The 19,757-nt window shown below is 37.6% G+C and overlaps 1 protein-coding gene across 1 annotated transcript in view; it reads right to left on the bottom strand.

The window, feature by feature from the left end:
• Nucleotides 1-19,757, bottom strand: part of LOC139745501 (1-phosphatidylinositol 4,5-bisphosphate phosphodiesterase delta-4-like) — a 79,944-nt gene that overhangs the window by 43,864 nt on the left and 16,323 nt on the right. The window contains exons 3-5 of the mRNA XM_071655889.1: nt 17,289-17,523; nt 10,648-10,777; nt 7,671-7,798 (exon numbers count right to left, since the gene is read on the bottom strand). Of these exons, the coding sequence (XP_071511990.1) occupies nt 7,671-7,798; nt 10,648-10,777; nt 17,289-17,523 (493 nt within the window). The remainder of the gene's footprint in view (nt 1-7,670; nt 7,799-10,647; nt 10,778-17,288; nt 17,524-19,757) is intronic.

The raw sequence follows: 19,757 nt of genomic DNA, 5'->3' as shown, positions 1-19,757 counted from the left end.
CAGTTTTCCACTTTGTTCTTTTATCATGATAGAAGGCATGAGATTTAGAAGAGGAAAAAAAAAAGGTCTCAACACAGCTTTTGTGACAAAGAATCACATAAATACCATGGCATTGCTGAAATGCTACTTTGCTTTTAAAAATGAAATATACTGCTGCACCTGCAACGAAATGTTGTAAATACATGTACTTCTATCTGTGTAAGGCCCCATACACTTACAATGTCATCAGCATGATTTGTTCGTACTGACTATATCATGACTGGTTTCTTGACGAAGCTCTGCCATCTTATAGTTGGAGACTCTGAGACAATCATACATGCACAAGCTTTTAGACATAAAAATTTGTAGCAAGCACTATTTTCAAAAGCTCTCAAAATATAGAGGAGATCTTAGAATTTTTTCATATATCTATCTGAAGCAGCTATGGGCAAATATTTTTTTTTGGTTTACTTTTGTGATTTTGTTTTCTTTGTTTTTTACAAAAAGAGATCTGCCCATACAATCTCGAAGAAATTGGGAGAGCTTGTAACAACGAGTCCCTCACTTTTATCACAGTGCACGTAATGGCCCTGAAACATTCATGCAATCAGAAACGATTATTTTCTGCCCCGACATAATGTGTGATCCAGTTCCTAATCAAAACCTTCTCTAGGCTGGGGTCAATTAACTGGGATGCGTTCCCCCTTCGCCCCACGCAAAATAACGTCAGAGACGAACTCCCAAAGCTGAAAAGAAAATATGTAATGATTAACTTTTCAACCTTTAATCTCCAGATGCACATCCCAACGAATCATACAAACATGCAGATAAGGCAGTCTGGCGTACTTCTAGGCCACTTGAGACATAGCATGAACATTCCATGTACGTCATTAGCAGCTACGTATCCAGTTCACACTCCCCAACCCAATCCCATGCCCCACCCAAACTGGTTTAACAAGTTCATCCTCAAAACCAGACATAATCAGACATTTTTTAAAAGTCCAGTTCACTTCCCTCTTCAAAATGTAACCCGTTGAGGATGGTTTGATGTTGCTACAACACATATTATCCACAGACACCTGCCCGAGTACACTCGGGACTTGCCCTCAATATTGTAGGTAAAACAGGGTGGAGGTGCTGGTTTCATAGTCTACTATCAAGTCACTCTCAACTGCAAATCCTCGCTCTTGGTCCCAAGATATTACACACAACGCAAGTCTGCCCAATACTAATGAGAACCATCTTTTAATACAGCATGGGCAGAGCTACCAAGTCTCACGCATTCTGCGTGAGACTCAAGCATTTAGGGTCTGTCTCACAATCTCACGCATGGCACCCGTTTTTCTCATGCATTGGGCAAAGTCTGCAACTTGGGCCTATAATAAGGAGCATAGCTCAAAAGATTAAAGTGATAGTTGCAACTGAAGGTATATTTCCCTTACGTCTTTCAAAATAAGTAAAAAATGGTCACTTAAGTATGCACCTGATCGCACCATTAAGAGCTAAAAATTGAAAAAGCTCCCTACCCTGGGAGGCCACAGGGGGAAAAACCCCTCCTACACCCTCGCTTGCGTGCACATTCGCGCACCGAGATGCCGAGCGATGCCGAGTCATGAAAATCTCACTCATAAAAATTTTTTGAACTTGGCATCCCTGCATGGGGAAAGCACTTTGTACATTTCACCCTTACAGCCATATCAAGATCACTCTCCTAAAGATCACATGGATTGGCTTCATGTCAAGTTAGGGAGACATTTGAGCAGTGCACATTAAGTGTCTTGCCAAAAAAAAAGAAGAAAAAAAAAAAGAAACAATGAAATGGGGGATCTGGACCAAAGACTAGCCCATGCAACCAATCTCATACACTATGAGATACCTTCTTCCAGACAGCAAGAACTTTAACCCGTCGAGGATGAACTAATTTTGCTACAACACGCATTTCCCATAGACACTTGCCCAAGTATACTCGTGACACGTCCTCAATGGGTTAATCAATAATTCACGTGACATAGCACTAATATATTAAAGACAGAGAGCTAGAGAGATAGAATCATTATCTTTACATGAAATCTACTTAAAAACACTCAGCTCATCTCCTTGATCAAGCACCAAAGCAAGCAAGTAAACAAAAGAGATAAAAACTGACACAAAAGTCTGTGGTTTCCATTAAAGCTTTTGTTCTATTAGTGGATAGATACTCCATTTTAATATACAAGTACATGTACTAGCATGCGGTTGACAGCACTTACACGGAAGTCCACATTAGTCTGGGTGCCAAAGGCTGAACCTTGTTTTACCGTCCACCCAATCTTTTTTGACGGTTTTACCCTATATCGGGGACGCTGAATCCGAATCTGCATGATGCAACTTTTGCATCCTTGAGGGTTTTGAGATATTCAAGATGGCCACCAAAATGGCCGCCCAAACCGGAAATTCCCATGTATTTTCTTCTAAATGGTGAGGAAATTGAAAACAATTGATGGTTTTACCCTATATCGAGGGTGCTGAATCCGAATCTGGCTGATGCGACTCTTGCATCCTTGAGGATATTGAGATATTCAAGATGGCCGCCAAAATGGCCGCCAAAACCCGGAAATTCCTATGTATTTCCTTCTTAATGGTGAGAAGTTCAAAACAATTGGTAGTTCTAAGCTATTTCAAGGGTGCTGAATCCGAATCTGGCTGATGCGACTCTTGCATCCTTGAGGATTTTGAGATATTCAAGATGGCCGCCAAAATGGCCGCCCAAACCGGAAATTCCTATGTATTTCCTTCTTAATGGTGAGTAATTGAAAACAATTGATAGTTCGAAGCTGTTTCGACAGTGGTGAATCCGAATCAGGATAATGCAATTCTTGCATCGTTAAGGGTTCTGAGATATTCAAAATGGTCGCCAAAATGGCCGCCAAAACCGAAAATTCCCCTGTATTTCCTTCTAAATGGTGAGAGATTGAAAAACTGTTGGCCCAAATGGCCGTCAAAAACGGAAATTCCCATGTAGGCCCCCTAATCCGTTCTAAATGGTGTAAAATTGAAAACAATAGGTGGTTTTACCCTATTTTGAGGGTGCTGAATCCGAACCTGGTTGATGCAACTCTTGTGTTTTGGGTTTTTTGAGAATTCCAAGATGACCGCCAAAATAACTGTCAATATTGAAATTTTTGAGACCCCATTCAGCACCCTCGACATTTTGTTGTTGCCATTTTTGCATTCCTTATAGGGTTATCAGATGTCCACGATGACCGCCAAAATAATTGGCAGAAATTGAAATTCCAATGTTAATATTTTTTTTCTAAATGGTGAAAATTTGAAAATAAATTGATGGTCTCACCCCATTTCGAGGATGCTGAAGGCTTTGAGATATTTACAAATGTCCTGTATAAACGAAAATTCCTTGATATTTTCTTATAAATTGTAAAATATTGTGCTATAACGTGAAACGAGGGATTAAAAGCAATAATCTGTATTCTTGAATTCAACTCGGTTGAGCAAATTTGTCAAATCAGCCAACAATTAATGGCATCCAAAATGACTGTCACAATGGTATTGTAATATACTGAGATATTCCGATATGTCTCAAACGGAACTTTAACACGCAATGGAAAGAAAAATGATATTGACATCATATTGAAACGTACAAACACAAAGATAAGACTGAATTTTTTATGCACAGTTGTTATAAAGTAATGCCTGTGGTAGCCAATAAGAGCTCTGCAGACTGATGTGAAGTTAATCCTTTTTGGCTATAAGAGTAATATCAAATTATGGCCTGCTGGTATTTGGTGTTGAATTTTTTTTTTTGTATTTTTATGAGTCTCGCCGCGTACTCTTATGAAACTTGTGGCATATTCTGATTACGTCACTAGAAATGGTTGCATCCATGACCACTATAGTAGATATCAATATAAGGGTAATTTCAAAAGCACTCTGCGTGATTATGATATTCGTAAGTACTGGACTATCAACTATTACCTTACATGTTGTCGTTTGTTTTTACTGCGAGTTACCTGTGATTTTTCCATCCCCTCGTGTGTATATATGATATTGTCGCTTGGTCGACAAGACCCTGTATCTGAAATTTTAGTGAAAATGACTTTTTTGAATAAACAGTCAGATAATCAGTTAATGATGTCCTGTCCAAACCTTAGCTGTCTTACCCCAAATATGAAGCTACCATGGCATGTCAAAGGAAAAGTTCTCTCATTTGTTATAGTGCTTTGGCTGCCATGTTTGTTTGCTTTTTGTTTTTGTTTTTGTTTTTCTCTCCTGAACATGTGACATTTTGTAGATACGAGGTTTGTCGCCACATTTATTATATATGATATTACATCATATTGAAGAAAAATTTGAAGCAGAACTATAAAAATGTCCAACTCTTGTCTTCAACAATGTCATCAAGACCACCAATATAAACCAATTAACCAATGTGAGTGTTCATGGATGAAACGATTAAAACTGTTCATGGATTAAAACAGGTAATGTTGGGAATCTCGGTATACTTCTCTACATCACTATCACTATTTGATCGAGATGGGTATGTCTTGTCCACTGATTGTTAGTGTTCAAAACGTATCCATGATATGTAGATGAAACAGTGTAATCTTTCAAACATTCAACCGCATCTGTAGTCTTGCAGGATTCATTCTGGCACAGCTGTATCTTACAAACTCCAAGATATCCGGTAAAGCTGGTTTCACAGTACAGCAAGTTCAAACTGGGATGTACAATATGCGTTCGTTTATCAGCAGAGTATGGTTGGGTTTAGATTTTGCCATTGACGAAAACCTGAAATAGGGTAAAACCATCAATTGTTATCAATTTCTCACCATTCTGGCGAGCATTTTGGCGGCTATCTTGAATATCTCCAAACTCTCAATGATGCAAGGGTGGTATCGTCCAGATTCGCATTCAGCACAGTGATCGAAATAGGGTAGAATCATAAATAAAATTGTTCTCAATTGCGAAACATTAGAATTGGAATACGTGGAAACTTCCGGTTTTGGCGGCCATTTTGAAATCGGAATAGGATAGAACCATCAATTGTTCTCAATTTTAAACCATTGAGAATGAAATACGTGAGAATTTCCGGTTTTGGCGGCCATTTTGGCGGCCATTTTAAATATCTCCAAATCCTCAAGGATGCAGGAGATGCATCATCAAGATTCGGATTCAGCACCCTCCAAACAGGGTAAAACCATCAATTGTTTTCAATTTCTTACCATTTAAAAGGAAATACATCGGAATTTCTGGTTTTAATCGGCGGTCATTTCGGCGGCCACTTTGGCGGCCATCTTGAATATCTCAAAACCCTCAAGGCTGCAAGATTTGCATCATCCAGATTCGGATTCAACACCATCGAAATAGGGTAAAATCATCAATTGCTTTCAATTTCTCACTGTGTATCTAAAAGGAAATACATAGGAATTTCCGGTTTGGGCGGCCATTTTGGCGGCCATCTTGAATATCTCAAAATCCTCAACGATGCAAGAGTTGCATCATCCAGATTTGGATTCAGCACCCTCAAAATAGAGTAAAACCATCAATTATTTTCAATTTCTCACCATTGAGAATGAAATACGTGAGAATTTCCGGTTTTGGCAGCCATTTCGGTGGCCATCTTGAACATCTCAAAATCCTCAAGGATGCAGGAGTTGCATCATCAAGATTCGGATTCAGCACCCTCCAAACAGGGTAAAACCATCAATTGTTTTCAATTTCTTACCATTTAAAAGGAAATACATCGGAATTTCTGGTTTTAATCGGCGGTCATTTCGGCGGCCACTTTGGCAGCCATCTTGAATATCTCAAAACCCTCAAGGTTGCAAGATTTGCATCATCCAGATTCGGATTCAACACCATCGAAATAGGGTAAAATCATCAATTGCTTTCAATTTCTCACCATTTAAAAGGAAATACATAGGAATTTCCGGTTTGGGCGGCCATTTTGGCGGCCATCTTGAATATCTCAAAATCCTCAACGATGCAAGAGTTGCATCATCCAGATTTGGATTCAGCACCCTCAAAATAGAGTAAAACCATCAATTGTTTTCAATTTCTCACCATTGAGAATGAAATACGTGAGAATTTCCGGTTTTGGCGGCCATTTTGGTGGCCATCTTGAATATCTCAAAATTCTCAAGGATGCAGGAGTTGCATCATCAAGATTCGGATTCAGCACCCTCCAAACAGGGTAAAACCATCAACTGTTTTCAATTTCTCACCATTTAGAAGGAAATACATCGGAATTTCTGGTTTTAATTGGCAGTCATTTCGGCGGCCACTTTGGCTGCCATCTTGAATATCTCAAAACCTTTAAGGATGCAAGAGTTGCATCATCCTGATTCGGATTCAGCACCATCGAAATAGGGTAAAACCATCAATTGTTTTCAATTTCTCACCATTTAAAAGGGAATATATAGGAATTTCCGGTTTGGGCGGCCATTTTGGCGGCCATCTGGAATATCTCAAAATCCTCAAGGATGCAAGACTTGCATCATCTAGATTTGGATTCAGCGTCCTCGAAATAGGGCAAAACCATCAATTGTTCTCAATTTCTCACCATTTAGAAGGAAATACATGGGAATTTCCGGTTTGGGCGGCCATTTTGGCGGCCATCTTGAATATCTTAAAACCCTCAAGGATGCAAGAGTTGCATCATCCAGATTCGGATTCAGCACCCTCGAAATAGGGCAAAACCATCAAAAAACATTGGGTGGACGGTAAAACAAGGTTAGGCCCAAAAAGTGGCTTTGGCACCCAGACTACATGGACTACATTGAAGTATCAAAGTGAGCAATCAATCAGTCACATTCATTACGGCAACCTTGAAAAATCCATTTTGTCAAATTACATGTCCATGATCTATCTGTTAGCTATACGACCTTCTGCTCATTAATAGAAATAACACTGCGGCTCTATTAGCAGCAGTACAGCCAAATGTGGGAAAGTAATGCCCGAATGTGGGAAAGTAAAGCCCGAATATATGCAATCTAGTCAAGGCAATGTGGTAAAGATATATCGATTATAATTTTTCTTAACACACAGGCTGCCATAGACTTATGATAGAAATCATAATAGATTATAACTCTTCATAAGACAAGGCCCTCGTTACAGAAAATCTAGAAGAAAGAAAAAAAATGACTTTTCATACTACACTCTATGTGTGGGTGTGTGTGGATGAGTGTAATGATATGCTTTATCTAAACTTCAAATGGAAATGAGTAATGACAATTAGATTCCATTGGGATTCACTCTCAAGACCTCTGGATTGCTAGACCGGTGCCCTTAAACCAATTGAGCGATGAACAGCATTAGTACAGTGAACCTGAAACCCCTAGTTTACATTGCTCATTTGGTATAGGAAGCTTTTATGACCTATTATGCCTGTAGCAACAACTAATGTATGCAAACTAGATTCCAAGTATTGAAAAGTGTTTTTAGTGAAAGATTCACCCACTGAAGACTAGTCCTGAGTATACTCAGGCAGGTGTCAATGGGAAATGCATGTTAAGCAAAATCAGCTCATCTTCAATGGGTTAATAGAATAGCTTGTTACTGTGTATTCAAAGGACGGAAAAAGCATCCATAGATTTGAAAAAAAAAAAACTTAACTCAGTAAATTGGTTTATTGGCCCTACGTCATAGCTTTCTGTTCTTCCTTTTGTTTCCAAACTTCTACAAAAAACACTTACTTCTTGAAGATTTCATAGAGCTCAGGGCGACGGGTGATGATGCGATAAAACTCGACAAACTCGTCTTCGTTGAGTGCATCAGTTCTGACCTTCCCCTTCTTAGTCTGAGCCGACTGGGTGTTGGCAACCTGGGAAAGGGTGGTTACAACAGGGTAAGGATGATTACATTAGTTTTTCAGTCATTAGCATTTCTTAATACAATATAAAACCGATAAATAATGTAACGTAAGTGATACCATATTATGCCAAATGTTTCAATTTTATTTTCATGTGAGTTGACTGATAGTTGCTAAAGCAACAAAAAGCCAACTATCAACAAATGTAAGGACAATTAAAGATATTAATAACTTCTCCAAGGTTGAAAAGTGTTACTTTTCCCATTATGAAAAGGAATGATACTTAATTCTCATTATAGCATAGCATTTCTTGACAATAGGTTTGAGCGTCCAATTTTAGGTAATATTCTGCTCCCAAAATATGTGACATTAATGCTGCTACTACTACTACTACTTCTTACAATTATGATGATGATGATGATGATAATAATAATAATAATAATAATAATAACAATAATAATAATAATAATAATAATAAAAATAATGATAATAACAATGATAATGTTAACAATAATAATAATAATAATAATAATAATAATAATAATAATAATAATAATAATAATATATAAATGATAATAATAATTGACTAATAATAAAATCATGGAGTGTACTTTCATTGTCTTTTTTCTGAGACAAGCAGGAATAATGAAAACACAGAAATTAGAGTCAACATTATACAACAGAGGAAAAAACAAAAACCTTTGAATGAGACCACTACTGGCAACTTAACAGTCTGCAAACACGAAGGTGAATCGATAAAATCCCGAGTTCTACACTCCAGTTGACAGAATGCCTACAAAATGACAAATGAGTCTAGTTTCCAATCTTGAAACAATATATGCCAAGTGGACTGGTGTTTGGCTGCCCTATCCAAACAAGAAGCTATCAGACTATTATACATAGTAATCTCACTTTTTCTATCCCTGGACTTCACTGCACAAGTCAGGTGCAAATGTCAACAAAATGATATTGACACTTCTCTTTTTTTTCCATACAAGGATAAATATATAATTCAAGTCAACTGCAGAGTAGAAATAATCTGTTCTTTATAAGGTTTACTCCATAAGCTGTGGCCTTTCTGTTTGTTTAATAGAAATAGTTTCAGCTCTTTGAGCATTATCATTTGACACTGAAGAGCTGTATCCCCTGCAATCACATTTATATTTTTCAATTCTTTCAATGTGTTTGATGATGATGACACAAAAACTGACAAATCAATGATTAACAGACATTTTTCCACCCAAGCATTATCAAAAAAAAAGAAAAAAAAAGAATTATTGCTGTACATACAACACAGTGCGTCATTAGAGGAAAACATTATGTGCTTTATCTCTGAACAACGTTGAAAGTATTACTATGGTACCATATCTATAGGATTTCACTTTTCTTTGATAACTGTGTGCATATGAAACCAATGCTACTAACACCATGCTCAAAGGGTGTGGCTACTGCAAACACTTCATATTTTGTGAGCATTATAGTTCACAAAATGGAACTTGTTTGCGAAGTTTGCACTTTAAAGACATACAGTAATTTACAATTTGCAGGATGAAACAAAAACCCAGCATTAGTGCTTTAAAATAGTTCTAAAATGTGAGTTAGGGATACAAACAACGACTGTAAAAATTTGAATCTGTATAATCGATGTTAAGTATTGTTAAATACACAAAATGTGAACAGTAGATATAATAAGAATGTTTCCAGGCTAAACCGCCTACAGTTACAGTTTAATTAAAAGAATACTGATATCTCCTTATAATATAGGTTTTATGGCAAGAATTTGATATGGTAGGATGTTTTGTGGTACATCTGACCTACACATATGCATCAAAAGTGATATCTTGAACATTTTTTAAATCACTGTTCCCAAAGGTAAACAGGACCTTTAACCTCAAATGGGATACAGGCCTGTTAACGCAATACTCGAAATGCTCTGCTTCCTTTCGCATGGATTCTGGCACCCAAGCCACCTTGACAGAGCAGTCATGAATTGTCAGACACCCTCTATATCACTCATCCCCCGTGGGCGAACCATTTCCATGACGCTTCCTATTTTACACTTGACGCTCCTCATGAGCGTTTCCTCCCACTTCACCTCCTGAAAGTGCTATTTTACACGACGTTCAAGTTATAATAAATAGACTAAAATCAGTTGTAGATTGTAGTTGTAGATAAAAGATCTATTTTTAAAAATCAATGATTCTGATTAATGATTACTGACAAGATTTACTTTGTGTGCAGATTTGTCACAGTGAGAGCACTATCCTAACAATGGCAGATCAGCTTTCAAAGTGTCTATTTGTTGCCATGGTAATGTCGACCTTGCTTTCCCAAGGTTGTCAATCACTGATTTGGTGAGTCTCCAAAGAAACATTGTGCTGCTGTTCGAGCCAAGAGTTAGACAATATTAGAAGATAAACAAATGCACAAACAAGCAAGCAAACAAACAAACAAACAAACAAATCTTCGAGGGGACCAAATATCAAGGACTTGATCAGAAGATACACAACCATGTAAACAAACAAACACACAAACAAATATCTTCTAGGAGATCAAAGATCAGATTTGATCAGAAAATATGCAAACAAGCAAACAAAACAAATATATCTTAAGCGATCAAACATCAGACTTTTCCATCTGGTAGTTACAGGTTTCCATGTCTGTCTGTCTGTGTGTATGCATGTCCATGTGTGTGTCTTTGACTGAGTATCAGATGCCAGCAAGGCTATCATTGATCTAAATGTGTACACGTGCATACAACTATTTACAATGAACATTTGAGAGTCATGAATACATAAAGTCCTTTGTTAATGGCTTCGGTCTGCTTTCGATGACAAAACATCAAATTTCACAAATCTCACCTGGAAGAGTCTCTTGGCGTGCACCTTCTCAATCTTGATGTTCAGCTTTTTGAGGAGTTTGTAGGATTCCTCAAAGTCCACCGTTCCGTCCTGGTCCACATCGGCCTGACGGAAGGTATCCATGATCCACCTGATGTCCAGTGAGGTGGTGGTGGTCAAGGTGCATGTCATGAATCATTGCCCAACATTTCAATCATAAAGTCATCACATATTTTTTTTTTCTCACAAATTCTAATTTTGAGTTTTTAATTGATACATGTTGCAATGAAGTGGGTATCAAACACACCTATAGATATGGTAAATGATTATCTAACTGTTCTGTAAAACAAATAGGTTATATTTAATACTAAACAAACTTTAAGAATGGCAAAGGTGTAAAAGAGAATGTATCCACGTTGATTCTATGTGACTGTGCATTGGTTTTGTACAATTTGAATCTGTGCAGTGGTCTCAAAACAGCTCCACAAGTTCTTCGTTGATGAGTTTGATGTTGTATACAAGCTGTACATTACATGATTTATTCCAAACATGTCACATGAAAAGAAACTTGTTAAATATTCCTTTGAGCATAGACCACATTCAGCAAAGCTAGCAGAAGTCTTGATAATAGTAATTTATAGAGTGTATAATCATAATCAATCGATCCTCTACGTGTTTTTTTATACAGGTAGTGGGATTCCGATATATTACAATAATGGTAAAATAATTACACTATACCACATGTGTATGGAGTCAAGAAAGTATTGGATATTGATTGGTAGCATTATATAGAATAAATTCACTTGGTTCTATTTCTTGACGGACAAGATTTTACATATATGATAGTGCCCATCAAGTTGAGTGACCCACCTTAAAATTCAAACGAGACATGAAAACTCGTCACATTGAGGACGAGTTAGGTGATACGCTTGTGGTCATCAGATGACAGTCATCTGTGATCGACAAAGAAAAGAATGTGATATAGGCACCTTGAAGTTATATTGAGCGTGCATGCGAAACCGTTTCTGTAACCACTCGGCCACGGGTCATCCACGGAAATGGTAAGACAAAAAAAAAAAAACAATGTATAGATATAACAGGGGGAAAGTCAATGCCCACTCAACTAACGTGGCCGTGTGAACATCTATTGCATTGCTAGACGGAAAAGCGGCCATGTAACGACTGAGGTCGCTATGCCATTTCTGGCAACTTGGGAAAAATACGTCCCGCAGACATAAAACCTATAATCGGCTGGTTTTGATACCTTGCCTTTAATCACAATTTTCAGTGTAATGACGTCATCAAATTACAAAACAATGACATCGTCTTGAAAGACAATTGTTCAAAGTACAACACCTCAGTCGTCGTCATTACATACTATGATCGGTTTGACAAAGTCAACCTGCAAAATGTTGCTGCAGTCGAAGCAATGTGGTCTCCAACACACAAAAAAGAGGGATATGGCGTGTGTGTGTGTCTGTGTGTGTGTATAGGTGCGTTTATATACGAACGTGATTTCTACATGGACGAATATATAATACAAATTGAAGAAAAAAAAGTAAAATAAAAAAAAATTGTTTCGTGATCTTGTGGGGTTCGAACCCGCAACCTCACGTCTCTGAGACGGCGCCTTTAACCACTCGGCCATACGTCTCGACGAGAAAATATGGGGAACGTAAACTTATGTATATGAAAGATACATGAGGAATCGTTTTGTCCACATTCCATTTTCATTTTCAGTTTTAAACTGCAAAATTGTCAATCTGATGAGGAGATTTCAAAGAATAAAATGCATGATTACTGCAGCTTATTGTCTCAGCTACAACATACTAAAGTTTCAGAGGAAATGAAGCAAAATCAGCTGAGATAAAGGTGCTTAAACGTTGTTAAGTCAATGCATGCTTTTAAAAAAAATCACCTCCCATAGACATAACACGTAAACTTGTCCGATTTTGCATCTTTACTTTTAATCACAATTTAAAGTATGATGACGTCATCAAATTTCAAAACCATGACATGGACTTGAAAGGCAAATGTTTAAAGGACAACATATGTGAATTTGGGATAATATTGAGCTTAAACAACAGAGATACGAGCAAATGAATGTCAGAAACAGTACCTCAAAAAAATCAATTCCACTTTTTTTATTCAAAATGACGATATGATCACTTCATCGCGTTTTCCTGGCAATATTGATACTAGGAATGTTATTTACAATTCATATGCTTTTGTAATATGCAATAGAAATATCGGGTCAACGGACGATTTAAAGAGCTATGGCGAAATAAACAAAGACATGTTTTTTCACTATATTTGCAGAAAGACGCGCGCGCGGAATTTCAACTTTGACGCCAGTGCATTCCTTTGTTATAGGTCAACATCGATCGGAAATCAGTGGATATTGTTACTCAAAGTATCAGGAATCCAAATCAGTCAAAAAAATTGCATTTTCATGTTGGTTACGCCCTCTGCGCGTGAAATTGCGCGGACGGACGCGCACGCGAGAAAATGTTTGAAACGCTTAAAATTGTCTGAAACTTCGAGATTTCCCATTGGGAAGTCGTTTTGAGCCTTTTAAAATTTTGACGCGCGCGTAGGCGCGCGTAATGAAGACCTGGGTAACTAGCGTTAAAAAGTAAGATAGAGCGTGACCTGAACTTTATGTCCACCGAAAATGATGCAGAAATGACATCTAGTTATGAAGTTATGATCGATCATGTGACAAGGTCCGAAAATCACAAAATGGCGCCTAGATGACGTCATAGATATGTTACTGTCATGAAAACCTTATTGTGGCTAGATATTGTTATGAGACATGTTGACTGAAAATTTCATGTCATTCCGTAATGTCATTGTTGAGATATTGACGACACAAAATTGTCCAGAAAGAAAGAAGAATAAAAAAAAATAAAGAGAGATTTTGACAATCACAATAGGTGATACGCTGATAGCGTATCACCTAATAACGCACACTCCAGTGAACAGTACTAATGGGATTTATATTGGTGCAGACCACACCCAACTCTGTGTGCCTTCAATGTCATCTTATTCACATCATAATGGTGTTCTTCTTTTACGTAGGCCTGAAATCCATTTTTTGATCCACCACAGACATACCTGTATCTATATTCTCTGTAAATATTTGTCACAAGAGCAATCCTTTTTGGGGTCAGTAAGAACCAGAGAATAGACAGAAATCAAATTTTGCCATCACGAAAAACTGACAAGATGATTATCAATTCACCCTCTCTATGATATTGATCATCATTATTGGCTCTCTATACAACTGTTATGCAATTTTTGTCCTCACCCAAGTGTACCAAATGGCATGACCACATCACACACATCTATATACAATCACTGATGCCAGGACACATTGTTCAGCTGATGCGAAAGGCAAAACTAATCATCGTGATGACTTCAAGCATTGATGTGATATGATAACTATCACATCACAGTATTGACTATAGAAGCCCATTCCTATTCAATCTTGCCCCTTTTGTTGTTGCTTTTTAATAGCTGGGGCTGCCAGGTGAGTGATTTCCTGTTCAAAGGTCATCAAAAACATTTAAAAAGCATCCTAGCACACTATAGCCACTATTGATGTGTGCAATTAAGAATGATCAAGTTTTCCCTCAATATCAATCAATAGCAGAGAAAAGAGAATGCAGAAAGTAAATTTGTGCAATAGAAGCATTTTCTAGGAAAGTCAAGCAATAATTTATTCCATGCAGCCCATGTTAATGATCTGACAAATAAAACTGATTTTTGCATCGTGATTCAAAACGCGATAACTCCTGTGTGAATGCCCCCAGTGACAGTTCCTCTAATTGTCTTGCCGTAGGACAGCAGATAATCACCTGCTGACTGATCAAAGCCTCAATTAATCAGACCCTGTAAGCCGCCTCCTAGCATGTGTTCATCCCTGTCCACCGTCTCTATTACATAATCACATTCCTGTCAGGAGTGACAAAGGGGTCACTCATCATCAGGGCTATATTTAAAGAGTCACTATTTAATATCCTCATGGCCAAAAAACAAACAAACAAAAAACATAAGTTGCTGATTTTGATGCGCTTTAACTATTTATGTGCCATGTTCGCACGTCCCACTCAGTCGATGGCGGGCGAACTTCGCATATTCCGCTCAAACGCACTAATCCGATTAAACTGATCGATAAATTGCCTAATCCCGCGGTACAATGAAAGCTTTTCTCACGCTTTTGTTCCTTTCACATACAGCTTGCATTCTATGTGGTGATTGACTATCAAGCAGTGTTCCCAACTAAATTTGCGTGTAAATTCTAAGTTTCTCTCACGGTTTCATGTGCAAAAGTCTTGCCTTTACAGTAATGTAGCAACTGGTCATTAAAAAAGAAAATAAATAGAAACAGATTTGTCATACAATTTATATCAAAGCAAAGCTTGGCATTCCTCTTCAAGTTTGCTCACTATCATGTCCAGCTTAACAGAAATTTGTAGAAGATAATATATAGAATGGAAATTTAACAGAATTCTTTCTCAAAGCATGACTACCTTCGTGTCTCAGAATAACGTGGCACACAGGGGTTTCCACCATGGCAAATAAAGAGTTAAGAATTATGTTAAAATCAAATTGAGAAAAAATAAAGTATCTGGTGCATTTTTTTTTCTTTCTTCTTCTTCTTATAAGGTACATTCAAAATAAGCTTTGGAAGTTGAGGCAATTGTTATAGAGAGTTACAATGTGTTGATATCATGATAAAGCTTAAAAATATATCAACCAGCATTTGGATGAACAGTTTGGCTCAAGGGATCCATAACAGCCATAGCAGTTCTCTGCAAGTTTGAGCTCAACAGGTAATCTCATACTTTATTCCTGGTCTGATGACCATTACATCTGTCGGAATAAGAATTCAGATATTTTGGTATCGCAGACTACAAATAAGAATGTACACCTGCATTACTTGTTTTGACTTTTGCCACTGAAAAATAAAAGGATACTACTCCAGAGGAAGATTATTTCCTTTAAACTATGTCACAGGAGTGCGCCCACACATTTCCCCGCGTGAGGAAGAAATGACCAAATTTGGTAGTGGGTTTTATCCATGCAGGACCCGGCCTATCATTTGCAATCGAGAGCATGCACGTAAACAACACAAGGCAACAAAATGATTGCTACTTTTTCACTTTTGTTTTTATTCACTCTTGGTTCAGAAATTTGCACGAAGGGGAACTCCTCAATTCCCTCAAACGTTCCTAACCCCGCTTCTGTCGGCCATCAGAGGTTTTAACTCCTTGTTGCCGTGACGACTGACAAAGTTACCGACAACAAATCTGGCAAGACCCGCACTATGACTCATTTTCCATTTGACGGCTGCCTCTAGGGCCTTAACATGTGGAAATCCAGAGAATTGAGCACATGGATAGATTCAGGTATTAGGGATCCCAGTTTGTAACTTAAGCAATTGGTAGTGTCACACAGTCACAGCTCATACAAGTGTAGTTGGCAAGTGCCTCGTCTCAAAGACCAAGTTTGCCAAAACTCAGCCCGAGCTAGCAACATCATTCACAAGAATGATGTTTTGGCAGCCAAACTGAGAAAACAAAACAAAAACAGAGAGAACCTAGTCCAAATGCAGTTAAAGAGATGGATACAGTTTCATTTGAGATAGGGATTCATGTATGAACTTTTTTGTGAGATGATTAGAAACCACTTATGTGAAATATCAAAGAGCATACAATTCTAAAAGAGGAATTCAAAGTTTATTGATGAAAATCTGTTTTGAAATGTCTATTTTAAACATATCCACAAACAAAGAGATCTGTCTAAATAAAAGGTGGGACCCACCTTTTATCATTTAATTGGTTTTAAAATGACTGAGACATCACAAACAAAGAGGTCTTGATAAAAGATGGGACCCACCATTTATCAGGACCACTTTGTTTTGCTTTCTTTTTGATATCTCAGCCATTTCAAAACCAATTTTCATTAAATAAATAAACTTTGAATTCCTCTTAGAATTGTATGCTCTTTAATATTTCATACAAATGGTTTCTAATTATCTCACCACAAAGTTAAAACCTGAATCCCCATCTCTACCAAAACTGTACCATCCCTTTACTTTTCTGCTCTTTACTATTCTGCTCTAGTGTTTCATTATCATTTAGTGTAAGACCTCCTATACCTATAGATCCAATATTCATCTGATATGGAGTACATCGCCGTCAAATTGATGTGAGCTCTACAGTGCAAAAACATACTGCCTCTGAAGCAGTTCATAGATCTGTAACTTTTGGTAACTGTAAGTCCAGTATGAGTGTAGTTATAATAGCTAAATTAATAGTCTTATCGATGCTATCCAGCTTGTAGCAACATGTGTTCATCTCATGGACTAACACTTGATGTATGACTCACAAGGTCTTTAAAGTTTAAAGGTAATTGAAATACCACAAAAGTGGAATACTATGCTGTGTAGGCACGTTTGCACACTTTTCATGGTATCTTACTAGCAAAAAACATAAACTTGAAAATATTTGTTTTCTATATTGCTGCCACATAAATCTTTACCCCTGATGTGCATTTCACAACATTTGGCTAAACAATCGGCATAATAGGAAACAGTATAATCCATCTGCATCGTATCGAATGAACAAAACACGAGAAAACATTCTAAAGGATACGCAGCCTGCCTGGCATGAATATCAATGTGCTGCGACTTCTTCTTGAGCCAGCGCAGCCCCATCACCCAGGTCCGGGCATCTTCAACGGAGGGCGCCACCAGGTTGATGGTGTGGTTATTGCTGCCGACAATGAGAGCGAAGCAGCACTCGCGGTCATACTTCTTCATGTTCTTTGAGATGCGGAACGTATCCGTCTCCTGCCCGCTGCGCACTTCATGAATCTCTGAGAGAGACACTGTTGGTTAGAACAAGAAAATGAAAATGATGGTTTGTTTTTGTTGTTGTTCTTTTTTTAAAGAAATGAAATCTTTCCTTCTGCCAAAAAGAATAATATTTATTTTTGAACAGGAGGTGGATCTTTCCACCTCCCTGGTTATATCGAAGTTTCACTACATGTATAAACCGAGCAAACAAACAATAAAAAAAAAATAGAGCGGATAATGTTGCGGCCTGAATTTTTACTTCCTTGTAACCGGAATTTCGTTATAACCATGTTCATTATAATGGGAGTGCACTGTACACCTACTAGGTCCATGCCAAGGCTAAGGAAATTTTGTCACCAGTGAGAACAATATCAAATACCCTTTTTTTTTATTCAAACATTGACACAATTGAGCCACATACTTTATACACATCTGTAGGCTTATGGGACCTACATGTACTCATGGAATGTGTGTTGCAACTACACTATAATTAACAAATTGCACTACATCGACGTAATTGAAAACAACTCGACACAAGAATTCATACATTTGAAGGAATGTGTATTATATTGTATTGTGCCTTGTATCAGATCCTAGAAAACAAAACAAACTTTTTAATATAGGAAGTGGTAGGGACTGCATACAATGATACGATGATGCTCCCAACAATTAGAATTAGCTGTCGCCCAAAAAAAAAAAAAAAATAGAATACCCTGCACAGCAAACACATTGCATTGCTCCAATGCACTCAGTAATCGAGTTTTTCATCTCCCCCTAAAAATAACTCACAGAAATGAATTGCATAGAAAATTGTATTTTGAAAAACACTTACAGTTTAACCTCTCGTATCCAGACAAGTCCGGACCGGGGCTCATCCGGATAAGGGATTTGGCCGGATACGGGAGACTCAATGCTTTATATGTGTACATGATATACACATGTACAGTAGCCCATTGTAGTACCACATGTAGTAATGTGTATACTGCAACCTTTTCATTGTTACACTCAGTAACAGACCCCAAAATAGAGGTTTGTGTTTGCAAGTTTGAAATCATTTTCTTTTATAAATTCTTGGGATTATTTACCTAAATAACTATTAAGAAATGTATCAAGTATATGTAATTCATGTGTGTTTGTGTAGGAGTTCTCAAGGAGTTGGGAATCCCCCTTTCCTCCCGTAATTCTTAAAAAAAGAATCACGGCGAGATTGCGTCCGTATAATAGAGAGATCCGGATAAAGGGAGGCCGGATAAGAGAGGTTCAACTGTACTTGAACAGACTGCATATGACCCAATGGCCATACCACTGCTTTTCACATGGTACAAGTTCACATGGTACAAGTTCACATCCTACAAAGTTACAAAGGAGAGAGACGGAGATACACATAGAAAACAGTGTTCAACTGAATATTACGTGGACCTTCTTTTGCAAAACAAACTTTCAACCACATACAGGATCAAAAATAATGTATGTCCCTGTGTACTTTTTTTTCAAATAAAAACTGCATCAACCATTAATTGGCGTCAAGTGTGTAAAATTTCAGTTTCAACTACCCATTAGCGTCACTATTATTTCACAGTCTGTGTCTTTAGGTGACTTTCTTTTGCCTGCTTTTCCCACGGAGTATCCAGAAAATATGTCTTGGGTATCACCCTCACTAAATGTATGGTAGACCATTAAGGCCATTGAATCAAAGTACTGTGCTGTATTACAGCTGTATGTAAATTCACTATAGACATTTTCTTTGAAAAGTGCATTTCTACGAAGTAAACGTGACAATCTTTCATATATAATCTGCAAAATATGAATTTCATGCTAGGTGCATGGATATCCTGTAATTCAGAGGAATGAGTTTAATCCGTTGAGGATGAGTCCTGATTGAGCATACTCAGGCAGGTGTCTATGGGAAATGCGTATTGTAGCAAAATCAATCCGTCCTCAATCAACATTTCACTGTTGGTAGTGTAAGAAATACAATATTTGCCCATTCAATCAAGCACACATAATGTAAACTTCTCTCTTCTTAATTTGTTTTCACAAATATGTACAATACATGATATGTTTTCCTGAAGACCCAAGTTGTGAGAAACTTATGGCTGGCACCCATAAAATGTGCCTATAGACGAAGCTTTGAAGGCAGGTATTATCTACATTGTATGCTTTGTTTTTATCTAGTATCACAGATAGCAAATACTGGTTCGCCGAACCTCCCAATTACTGACACGCCCAACTTATGCATGCTTGGGTGAGCCCAGTTTGGATCACT

This window comes from Diadema antillarum, unplaced genomic scaffold, assembly GCF_040938485.1.
Source record: "Diadema antillarum isolate AM-2024a unplaced genomic scaffold, OU_Dant_1.0 seq00001271_RagTag, whole genome shotgun sequence".
In the NCBI taxonomy this organism is placed as follows: domain Eukaryota; kingdom Metazoa; phylum Echinodermata; class Echinoidea; order Diadematoida; family Diadematidae; genus Diadema; species Diadema antillarum.
The sequence above is the reverse complement of the archived record's forward strand: the minus strand, read 5'-3'. Positions and strand labels throughout refer to the sequence as shown.